This window comes from Tachysurus vachellii, chromosome 13 (assembly GCF_030014155.1).
Source record: "Tachysurus vachellii isolate PV-2020 chromosome 13, HZAU_Pvac_v1, whole genome shotgun sequence".
In the NCBI taxonomy this organism is placed as follows: Eukaryota; Metazoa; Chordata; class Actinopteri; order Siluriformes; family Bagridae; genus Tachysurus; species Tachysurus vachellii.
Genome location: NC_083472.1, coordinates 13,182,110 through 13,193,494, shown reverse-complemented (window position 1 = coordinate 13,193,494; position 11,385 = coordinate 13,182,110). Strand labels below are relative to the sequence as shown.

The 11,385-nt window shown below is 37.3% G+C and overlaps 2 protein-coding genes across 2 annotated transcripts; both read left to right on the top strand.

The window, feature by feature from the left end:
- The first annotated feature begins 336 nt into the window (after positions 1 to 336).
- slc25a43 (solute carrier family 25 member 43) lies at positions 337 to 5,541 on the top strand. Its single transcript, XM_060885599.1, has 5 exons — positions 337 to 713; positions 1,666 to 1,907; positions 2,444 to 2,616; positions 3,945 to 4,079; positions 4,477 to 5,541. The coding sequence occupies exons 1-5, from the start codon at positions 442 to 444 to the stop codon at positions 4,693 to 4,695; spliced, it is 1,041 nt and encodes a 346-aa protein (XP_060741582.1). The 5' UTR covers positions 337 to 441; the 3' UTR covers positions 4,696 to 5,541.
- Positions 5,542 to 6,777: 1,236 nt separating this feature from the next.
- slc25a5 (solute carrier family 25 member 5) lies at positions 6,778 to 9,352 on the top strand. Its single transcript, XM_060884965.1, has 4 exons — positions 6,778 to 6,987; positions 8,137 to 8,623; positions 8,705 to 8,845; positions 8,934 to 9,352. The coding sequence occupies exons 1-4, from the start codon at positions 6,877 to 6,879 to the stop codon at positions 9,089 to 9,091; spliced, it is 897 nt and encodes a 298-aa protein (XP_060740948.1). The 5' UTR covers positions 6,778 to 6,876; the 3' UTR covers positions 9,092 to 9,352.
- The last annotated feature ends 2,033 nt before the right edge of the window (positions 9,353 to 11,385 follow it).

Genomic DNA, 11,385 nt, shown 5'->3' with positions numbered 1-11,385 from the left:
TCCAAAATGCAAAGGTTAAGGTGTCCGGCTACCAATCAGAAGGTTGTGAGTATGATCCCAGGTTGTGAGTTTGAACCAAGCTACCTCTGTTGGGTCCCTGAGCAAGGCCCTTAACACTCAGCTGTATAAAGAGGAGATAATGTAACTGGCTCTGAATAAGGGCGTCTGCCAAATGCTGGAAACGTCATAGAGTGCGCTGTTTATAGCTGATCTCGTGACAACCGAATCATATTCAATAAAGCGTTGCTGCTGTGATTCGCCCAGTTGCATTTAGCCCCACCCACAATAAACGATCCACCAATAGGCGTTTTTCACCTTGTCCCGTGTGAAATGGCACTCAGTACAGTATTATTACGTCATTGCGGTGGTCCAGTTTTGCTGTAATACAGCCGTTCAGTAAATCAGTTTGCACTCCATGGATTATTAGGTGTGTGTCGAGAAATGGCAACCGTTAATAAGGATGACAGATTAACAAGTTCTCAAAGTTTTCTATGCGTCGGGTTTGCAGGAATTTTTAGCAAAACCGTTACATCGCCTCTTGAGGTCGTGAAAATCTTGAGCCAAGTTGGGACTTTTCACTGCAAATGTGGCTTCAAGCGCAGTTTTCTGTTTATTTATCAGCGTGAAGGTCTGCGCGCGTTTTGGAAAGGAAATTTAGTTTCCTGTCTGCGGTTGTTCCCATACAGTGCCATACATCTGGGAACCTACAAAACGTGAGCCTCTCTTTAGCCTTTATTATTTACTGTTAATGCTTTAAGTTATAGTTTTTGTTTGTTTGCTTGTTTTTAACGATCGCTAGTTTCACGAGTGCTACGCAGCTTCAGGGTTTGAATTGTTTACATTGGTGATTAGCCCTTAGCATTGGCGGCTACATCGGTTACATTACATTACCAGTTAGCTGTAATATCTAAAGCAGTGATGTTCAACACAATACCGATATTTAACATATTCTTTTTCGTAGGTCTCGTTCTTGGTGTTTGTTTTATAATAATTTAGGTCCATTCTAGAGCTAAGATTGTTGTAGCTTTAAAGTTTACTTCAGTTCAACGCGACGTCATCACGCCTTAGCGACCAGACCAATCATAGAGCAGGAAAGTCGGCACATTCGATGACGTCATTACTTCCGACTCAGCTTTAAAAGGGCGTTTCCAAGCCTCGCCTTCTAAACATACTTGTTAAAATGTTACACAGATGTACAAATAATGCTGTTGTGCACTTAATCGTTAATGGTGCACTGGATTTGTCAATGTGAAGTTGAATTCTTCTGATTCTCGAGAGAAGTAATTACACAAGCAGTGCATGCCACGTGTCACCATATACTGTATATAAATATAAACACTGTCCTGATCAGCAGTTTAGGAAAGTGCTTTAGAGTTTTAGGAAACAGTAACTGGACACTTACACAACACAGGTGTTCTCTAGGACTAAGGCTATATTTATGTGTAAGTTACAGTTAATCTTAATTAACCTTAAGTGTACAGTTAACCTTCATTCCCTAGAGATTTATAAAAAATAAAAAAAATCATGCTTCATTCTGTGCTATGGAATTAATGTGTTTTGATTAAACAAATCCTAGTCTGAATGTAAAATAAGCATATGGAACCATGTAAGATAAACAAATCTTGCACTGTGATTTTTAATTGGATTTATTCCCATGTCTAACAGGATCATCCACATGTATATGGATGAACTTGGTCGCATTTCCCAGTTTAAGGCCATAGTGACTGGTGGTCTTGCAGGTATATCTGCTGCCCTGCTTACCTATCCCTTAGAGGTGGTTGAAACCAGACTGATAGTACAAAACTGCAGAGAATCCACATATCGGGGTGTGCTGCACACATTTTCCAGTATAAAGCGACATGAGGGGTTCCTAGCTCTTTACCGTGGCTTTTCTCTCACTGTATTAGGTATGCCTTTATGACTTATTTTGTCTTCTTATAATGGAATGGAATGCTTGGTGGTTTGAAAGTTTGGAGTTTGAAATCATAGCTTTTCATTCAGTAGACCAATACCACTGCTAGCACTTTATCTTTCTTATAAGGTGAACATTATCTTCACAGCTTGTGTAATATGCATAGTTCTAATTTGCAAGATAAACAAATTGAATTTCCTTGGGCTGAACTATCCTGTATAAAAGTGGCATTTTATATTGTATTTGACAATCACATGTTCCTTGGGGTTGGTCATGTGAACTTTACCTGACATGTTCCTGCAGTTTAGTTATTGCAGTTAGATATTTACTAAGTTTTATACAGCACTCTTCTTTTTGCTCCTTAAGCTTATCTTTTTCAAATACTAAATAGTATTTTATGGTTTATAGCTTCTGACTTCTTCTATTTGTTTATAATCCAGATAAAATTAAGTAAAATTACTTGCTGGTTGTGGACACTGTGATGATTTATTTTTTTGGAATATCTTTCATTTTCTTTTTACTGTGATACAGGTGCAGTTCCCTTCTCGATTGGCTGCTATATTGTATTTAATAACTTGGATAAGCTTTGGCAGGAGCACCACTTCCGTTTCACCTCTTTGCAGAACTTCATCAATGGCTGTCTTGCTGCAGGAGTGGCTCAAACTCTCTCTTTCCCCTTTGAGACAATTAAAAGGAAGATGCAGGTGAGACAAACATTATGGCTCCTCTTTTGTACTTATACATTTGAATAAATGTACACTGTTGTGTTCCTTCATTATAAATGCATGGTACAAATAGTGGTTTTAGGAAATCAGGTTAGTAAAAGCTACAATGACTCCCTCTCCTTTAAATATTAACAGCTTTTTTTCGGTTACACCACTATGAACATGTGTAGGAATTTTACCAAAAATGTCATGCTACGTTTTTATCTGACCATTCTACTACCTCAACCATCATACATCGCGGTGCTTGTGAAATTCTTTTCTTTTCATATCCCAGCTTGTTAGGAATTTGGGTTCAGAGCAAATGCTGAACAGCATTTACCCACTGAGCTAAGCTTAATCTGCTAAGCTTCTTCACTTTCATGAACAGTACTGTGTGAAAAGTCATAGGCACCCTAATTATTATACAATATTTTATCATGGATGCATTATAGTCAATCTATAGTATAGTCAATCATATAGTATAGTATAGTCAATCATCATAAAAGAGTGAAAGAGTGCTGGATGGGACACAGTACTTCTTGCTTGCTAAGATGTTTGTATAATACTGCTGTTTGCCACTAGGTGGCACAGACTGTGTCAAGCCAAACTGGTTAGTCCAATGTGTTTCACAATCATAATTAAAATACTTTTCTACCACAGTTTGGGAACAAATTAATGCTGTCTGTTGCAGAAGAGAACAAGCAGCAACAGAAACTTACAATCGAGATAATGTCTTTATTGACTAAATAATATCTAAACATAAATGGCTTCTCATGTTACCTCAGTTATTTCAGTGATTTTATTTAAATGGTGTGTCAACTGGTTGCCCGATTACAGATAAGGGAATGTCAGAGAACCTGCAGTGCAGTCTGTCATAATGACCACCATGAGACAAATTCTTGAACAACACGGTCCAATTTTATGACTTGCCTTGACTCTTTAATGTATCTCAAGTCAAGTCAAGTAGCTTTTATTGTCATTTTAACCATATATAGCTGATGCAGTACATAGTGAAATGAGACAACGTTTCTCCAGGACCCTGGTGCTACATAGAACAAAAACAGAGCTAAGGACCACAAGATAGGGCCGACCAATGTGCGTTCTCTACTGTACGTTGTACAAAACAGTGTGCATAAGAGGGTTTTAAACACAGGGTTCTTACAAACCTATATATACTTCTGAGACACCATCTTCCAAAATACACACAATCCAACTCTGACTTTTTATGTTTGTACTTTAATTACATTTATGTCTTTTCATTAAATCATTTTTAACACAATTTTGTCTTGTGCTTATAATATATTTGTTTTATTCACTTAATATTTAAGGCTCAGAATCCTCTTCTGCCACACTGCGGAGGAGTCGATGTCCATTTTACTGGAATTATAGATTGCTTCAGACAGGTCATGAAAACCAAAGGTGTCTTGTCCCTGTGGAGTGGCATTACAGCCAACATGCTCAAGGTATAATATTAATGTATTCAGTGAATTATTAATTTAACATCACACTTGATATCCTGAATCCAATAATATTGTAGATTATGCTATCATTGTCCTTGAGATATTCACTATTAACAGATACCTATTGAATTAATCTTGTACTCTGTTCTTGTGGTTACAATAATTATTTGCCCAATTATTGGCAGCCACTTGATTAGTCTCATTTTACCTTTGTTTGTTAGCCATACATGAAAATTTCTGACTTTGGTTTTACAACAGAAAAATGACAAAAATATCTCTGACAAATCCCAATGAGATAAAGATGCTTAAGGCTTATTTTTGTTTTATTATTGTTGTTGTTGATGTTATTGTGTCATGGTTGGATCTTAATGTCAGTTGTATTTGTTTGATTCTTGTTTAGATCATCCCTTATTATGGCCTGCTCTTCAGCTGCTTTGAGATGTGTAAGCAATTCTGTCTTTACCAAAACGGCTACACAGTGTCTCCATTGAGCAACAAGCTCAAACCAGGAGTGGACCAAAGCCTGGGCCCACACGAACTACAGGAGTTTAAGCGCTACTTGAAAAACAGACAAACGCAGGCACAAAGTTCATCAATGGAAACTCGGTGGCAAACCTAACGATATTATAACAAATACCTAATTCCTAAAGAGGAAAAAAGTAAGGACTAAGTAGGAGTTTGCTGGAGCACTTTCTTGGGTGTTGTTCTGCTAAAAAAAACAAAAAAAAAATCTTCAACCACACTAAGTCGACTTAAATAATTTACACTTGAGTTTAATTGAGAATTTCTGTTCAATACATGCAAGCATGGACATTTAGGTTCTAAAGGGCAAGTTTCAACACTTTCACTGTTTAGTATGACGCTGCACAATTTGCACACAATGGTATGCACCAAGTGTTCAGTATAGTTGATGCTGGGTAAATATTGCAGGTATTTAGTAAACACTATGGTCATACTAGTGTGAGAATTGATCTTTTGCAACCTAAAGTTAGACGACCTTGTGCGTCTGCTGTAATGTCACTGCTAAATGTATGTACTGTATTAATAAATGTATCCTTAAATGTATTATTACACTCAAACCCACAACCCTTGTTTTCTAAAAAAAAAAACGAAAGTGGTGCATAACACACTGTGACATCTTTGAGATGGTGTTAATATTGTATCAATATTACTGTGGTTGTTAAACAGGTGCTGACTTTTTAGACATGTCACTGAAGTATATTACATGCCATTTAAAGGTCTCTCAGGATGGACTTTTTCAGTGCCTTAAAGCCGCCTAAACAATTCATGAATATTATGGCTTTGTATGCTGTTTTAAATGTATTCATTATTTATGTGCTATATGAGTTTTTTTTTAAACATATGAGTGCATGCATGAAGTCACCTTTTGTATCTACTCATGAATGAAGTGGTAGCAACCCAGAAGAATTTGACTGTTTATATATTAAACTCATATTTGTCTCTGGCTGACTCTTATTTTTGCTTTTTCAACTTTTGACAGCGTTACAAAGTTTTATGTTTCACATCTGTAGTAAACACTTTTCATACACAAACCATTGATCCTGCTTAAATAGTAGATTCATTGAGCCAAAGATTACCTGTTACCATAAGATAACTTTAAGTATAGTTAATATTCGGGTGACAATCTCTTTGCTGCTTGCGATAAAGATAACACAACTGAAGATTGTGGCAAACAAGGCACTTTCCAGACTGACCCCTTCACTTTTCTCTCACTAATCAATGATTAGTGTCTGACATTGTCCTGAAAGTGAAATAACAAGATATAAAGCTAAGTCTTGTTGAAACTAGTTTGTTTTATTTTACTTAGTGACAAATAAGAACAGCTAAAAACAAGCAACAATTCAAATTCACCAATGAAACCCATATATGAACGACACTGTCCCACTATTTCATATCACTTTTTTTAAATTGTAATCACTTATAACATCTACCTCAATTCTGTCATTCAATTTAGAAATGTCCCTTTAAGAATTTTAGTACATTTTAAAGCTATAACCAGATAATTAGGTTTGCAAATATATATTGTTTAAAGTACATATTTGGAAGAAAGCTTAATGTTTTAAGTGAATTACAAACCACCAGCACACTATCCATATCCACAATACTGATATATAAAAAGCAAGAGCTGCTCTACACGTGCAATATCATTTAGACAGAACATATTGTGGTATGAAAATTATAAACTGCACAAAACAAACAAACAAACAAAAAAATTACTATGAAACAATTTTATCAATATACAGTCTGATATAGTTTTATTGCTTATTGTGGCTATGTCTATGTTCATGTGTTTCTGTTCTTACATACTGAGCCTGAGATGCTCACAGATTCAATACTTTTCTCAGAGAATCTTTTTAATTTCATCTTTTTTTTTCTTCAATAAGATTTAGCATGACTCTCTTTTTGTGTGTTTAACTGCATGATGCAGATATAAAATCACTCCTGAAACCCCACAAAGTACAGATTATTAGTTTACTCTGAATTAATACTGAATGCTGAATGCTTTGAGTACTGAATAACGTAATGACGTCACCATGTTTAGACGTGGGCTGACTTCGCTCTACAACCGACCTTATATACTTTAAACTCCGCCTTTGTTCCAAGGAACCAATCAGGGCGTCGTGTCTCTGTTCGCGTTTTGTCTCGCGAATCCAGCAGTTTAAAGTGTGATCGCAACTTTTTAATCGGCCATTTCGACCCAGCCGGCATTCAGCGCCAGTCCTGCGCCTTAGCGGGATTTTGTCTCCTTGAAACGACACCACAGTAACATCTACCAACAATGAATGAAACCGCCATTTCTTTCGCCAAGGACTTCTTGGCTGGTGGAATTGCCGCTGCCATTTCCAAAACAGCTGTTGCTCCCATTGAAAGAGTGAAACTGCTTCTTCAGGTGAGTTTGTTTTGTAATCCGTGTGAACAATTAAAATCGGATTAATGATCATTTAAGAGATTTCCGGAAGTCGTAGCCGCTAGCTGGCTAACTGGCTTTACTTTTCTAGAAATATGTTCGGATTTAGTAATAAAACCTAATACAGTTAACGAAAAAAGATGACCTAAATAAATTCCACAAATTACTGTTAGTGTAAACTGGGTGTCTTGCTCGGTTTGCGCTAAAGGCAGTTAGCTAGTTAGCACAGGAAGGCTAGTATGCTAGTTGCCGACAGTAAAGGATTCGATTAATACACGGATTCAGATCAATTAAACTGTCGGTGCGGTTAATTGTTATTATTATTATTATTACTTCTTTTTGTTGAGAACAACGAGGACTAGTTAAATGACGCGATTGTCGAGTTTGTATCGAGCGAGTTTTAGCTAGCTATGTGTCGTGACCTTAGCTCATTCACTCCGGGAACAATTAACCGGCTAGTGCTAAAGGCCCTGAGCTACAGAGAGCTAGCGAGCTAACATAGCAGGGTGGCTAACGAAGACAAGGCTGAACATATTAGTCATCTCGAAACTAAGCGACCCATCTGCTTTTTTTATTAATGTTTTTATATATATATTTACAGCAATTCCGTTTTTTAAACTAACAATTGAACCGCTTTAATTATTTTATTCAAGTTTACTAAAAATCTTCGGATTAACGGTTAGCTTAGTTAACGCATTCTTTTTCTTGTAATATTTATTGCAGAATGTTTTATTTATGGGATTTATGAACATTAGCTTGTCTTTCAAAAACTGAGAGTTTGGCCTTTCTTTTTATTTGACCCAAGGTCGTAGGAAGGGGACACTTTGTTCTTCTGCGGTTTTCCCTGCTTTCTTCTGCAATCTGGTCACGTTTATAATCCTCGAGTTTCTGCTTGAAAGCTATAGTTTCCAGTTATGTTAGTTGTACTGATATCATTATATTGTTGCTTTTATCGCGGACGACATGATGCATCTGTTAGCACGCAAGCTAGCTAGGGGTCGTGCGTTGTGTTCCTTTTAATAGCCTTTAATGTGATCACAAAATTGAGTTATACGTTTTAGCCTAATTTTACAAGTTGTGTATTACTTAATAGTATTATGTTTTAATTATTTATATTCTATCCCATTGCAGGTTCAACATGCCAGCAAACAAATCACAGCCGATAAGCAGTACAAGGGTATTATGGATTGCGTTGTCCGTATTCCCAAGGAGCAAGGTTTCCTGTCGTTCTGGAGAGGCAACTTGGCCAATGTCATCAGATATTTCCCCACCCAGGCTCTCAACTTTGCTTTCAAGGACAAGTACAAGAAGGTCTTCCTGGATGGTGTAGACAAGCGCACCCAGTTCTGGCGGTACTTTGCCGGTAACTTGGCCTCTGGTGGTGCTGCTGGTGCCACCTCTCTCTGCTTTGTCTACCCTCTTGATTTTGCCAGAACCCGTCTGGCAGCAGATGTTGGCAAAGCCGGAGCAGGGAGAGAGTTCACTGGTTTGGGCAACTGCTTAGTAAAAATCTTCAGGTCTGATGGCCTCAAAGGTCTATACCAGGGTTTCAATGTATCTGTGCAGGGTATCATCATCTACAGAGCAGCTTACTTTGGCATCTATGACACAGCAAAGGGTGAGTTTATTTATATGTATAGGTGGTTTATGGAATATTTGTGATTTTATTTATTGGTTAATCTAATCCTCTTCTCTTTAGGTATGTTGCCAGATCCCAAGAACACCCATATAGTCGTGAGTTGGATGATTGCTCAGACTGTAACAGCTGTTGCTGGCCTTGCATCCTATCCCTTTGACACTGTGCGTCGTCGTATGATGATGCAGTCTGGACGCAAAGGAGGTAGGCATATAGCAGGTTGAGTGCGAAACCTTTCCATTTGTTCATTTTTTTGTGATGAGACTAATGTACATCTCATTTTGTATTGTAGCTGACATCATGTACAGCGGAACAATTGACTGCTGGAAGAAGATTGCCCGTGACGAGGGTGGCAAGGCCTTCTTCAAGGGAGCTTGGTCCAATGTTCTTCGAGGCATGGGTGGTGCCTTTGTGCTTGTGCTGTATGATGAGTTAAAGAAAGTCATCTAAATGTTTTACCACTAGTGTTGGGGTGTCTAAATGTAAAATAACTTGTACATTTACAAGGACTCAAATTCCGCCTTTATTTATAGGGACCAACTAGTATATCAGTACTAGTTGTACTGTGGGAATAGTTATGTGCTTTTTATTTTCGCACAGCTTTTTTCCCCCTCACCATGCCATTCCTGGAACAAGCTGTGCCAGGTACCGAAACCTGTACTGTCATCCAGTCTGTTTGAGGCAATTTAATAAAGACCAACTAAACCTAAACTTATGTTTGTGTTGAGCTGTTTCCATGTTTTTGTTTTTTTTTTGTATTTATTTTCAAGGTTGATTCATTAATGCTAAAAGGAAATCTGTTCCTCCATTATTGGTTCAATTGCCAGAGTGATTTAATGCCTCTAGAGGCACTGACAGGCATGTTGTATTTTTAGAGTTTCAAATTCCTGGGCTGTCTTCCAGTCTTATCTGTGGATCCTGGCCAAGAACAGCTGTGGGGGACATGATCTTTTAGTGCTTCTTGAATCATTTATACTGATAAAAAATCTACTGCTATGGCTCTGCATTTTGGCCCCAGGTAGCTTACCATCACAGACAGTTTATGCCAGGTGAATTTTCTGTAGGTCGTTCTTGCTTATTCTGGGCTTCTCTAACATTTCAGTGTGTACACAGCACAGTATAGTATGTTTTGCATGTTGGCTCAACACCACAACTTGCCTTTGAGATACACAGGTGATTTGTCTAGGTTTAAATGAAGAAGGAACACAGGTTTAACTTTTAGTGGCTTATATGGAATCTTCTCATAAGTCACTGAAATGCATTACTGCAAGGTCAAAGGACACATTACTGGTCTTGCTCTGGTCAAAGGTTGTTTCTTCCATAGCCCAGGAAACAAGCATTTCAATCATTAGCTAACATTTTCACAAAGCACATTTTTAAATATGGTCTCTGAATCTGAATGTTAGAATGGTAAGGATTTTTTTGCTGTATGCTAAAGCCTTTTGGATTTGAGTTCAAAAGATGGAGACACATCAGAATTTCTGATACTTTTAAAACAGCTAGTTGTAACCCTGGTGCATCAAGCCAGTGGTATCAAACTATTGTGTTCTTTTCTTAAGCTTTCTCATGCATCTTTCTCTTGTTTTGGTGTTTTTCATGAAGGTAAATGCTGCACCGTAGGCTTAAGATCTGGTGATTGACTTTGACTTTCTGCTGCCAGATGAAAACTTCTGCTTTTTCCCCCTGCCGACGTCACTTGTTTTGATTCTTTGTCTTGCTGCATAATGAAATTCCTTCTCATTAGATCAGATGTATTATGTAAATTGTCAGTGTTTCGGTAAAATTATGAATTCATTTTTTTGTTACCATTGACTAATAAAGTTCAGCAAGTCTGTTCCAGAAGCAAGCAAGGTAAGCCGAAAACATGACATTCTTTATGCTGATTAGTAGATTTGCATCTTGAATCTATCTACAAATGAATTTGAAAAGTATACAAAAAAAAAATTCTACCACATCTATAGTGGTAATATAAAAATCATACAGCTACATAACACAGAAATCCTAAGAGAATATCTCAAATTTACTTTTAATACTGATTAAAAAATTAATTGCTCATCCATAAGTGATGTATTTATCTAGCTACAGAAACAAACAAAAAAGTGAGACTGGCCTTATAGTTAGCAGTGAAGAACCAGAAACAGCAGTCCAGACTGTACAAAAAGCATCTCATCAGTCATGGTACCCAAAATCCTTCACTCACTCAGTTTTTGCATAATTTTGTTGTGAAATCTAATCTGCACATCTGTTTCTTTATGCTTAGTTAGTGATTTATGTCTTCTACTGTTTTGGAGTTTTTCTTCATACTTGTCCCAATTTGGTCATCAACTATTATTTTTGCTACTTCTTTGTCAATACAGTTTACTTTTTATAATGTCTGCCCAAGCCATTCTGACTACAGGGCAGAAATATCTTCTATAGTAAGACAACCAGGGGTCTCATTTATAAACCGTGCGTAGGCACAAAACGGGGCTGGAAACGTGCGTACGCCAGTTTTCGCGCAAAGGTTGTGATCTATAAAAATCAAACTTGACGGGAGAATGTGTGCACCTTTAAGCAAACTTTGAGACGTGCGTACGCACATTCTGGAGACAAAGGGAATTGGCGACACAGATGGTGAGGTCGTGAACTGAAGTTAGATTGTAGAAAATACATGTAAGAAGAACGATTATAAGAATTAATGACATTTAATTTTCACTCCATTTCATACGTTATATTTACATTATCATGAAGATTAAATCCAACAG

Excerpts from the sequence above, each read along its gene's own strand:
- slc25a43 (XM_060885599.1), top strand. The coding sequence starts at position 442 with ATGGCAACCGTTAATAAGGATGACAGATTAACAAGTTCTCAAAGTTTT. Across the intron at positions 714-1,665 it reads CATCTGGGAACCTACAAAAC|GATCATCCACATGTATATGG; the intron begins GTGAGCCTCTCT and ends CATGTCTAACAG. Across the intron at positions 2,617-3,944 it reads CAATTAAAAGGAAGATGCAG|GCTCAGAATCCTCTTCTGCC; the intron begins GTGAGACAAACA and ends TTAATATTTAAG.
- slc25a5 (XM_060884965.1), top strand. The coding sequence starts at position 6,877 with ATGAATGAAACCGCCATTTCTTTCGCCAAGGACTTCTTGGCTGGTGGA. Across the intron at positions 8,624-8,704 it reads CATCTATGACACAGCAAAGG|GTATGTTGCCAGATCCCAAG; the intron begins GTGAGTTTATTT and ends TCTTCTCTTTAG. Across the intron at positions 8,846-8,933 it reads GCAGTCTGGACGCAAAGGAG|CTGACATCATGTACAGCGGA; the intron begins GTAGGCATATAG and ends TTTGTATTGTAG.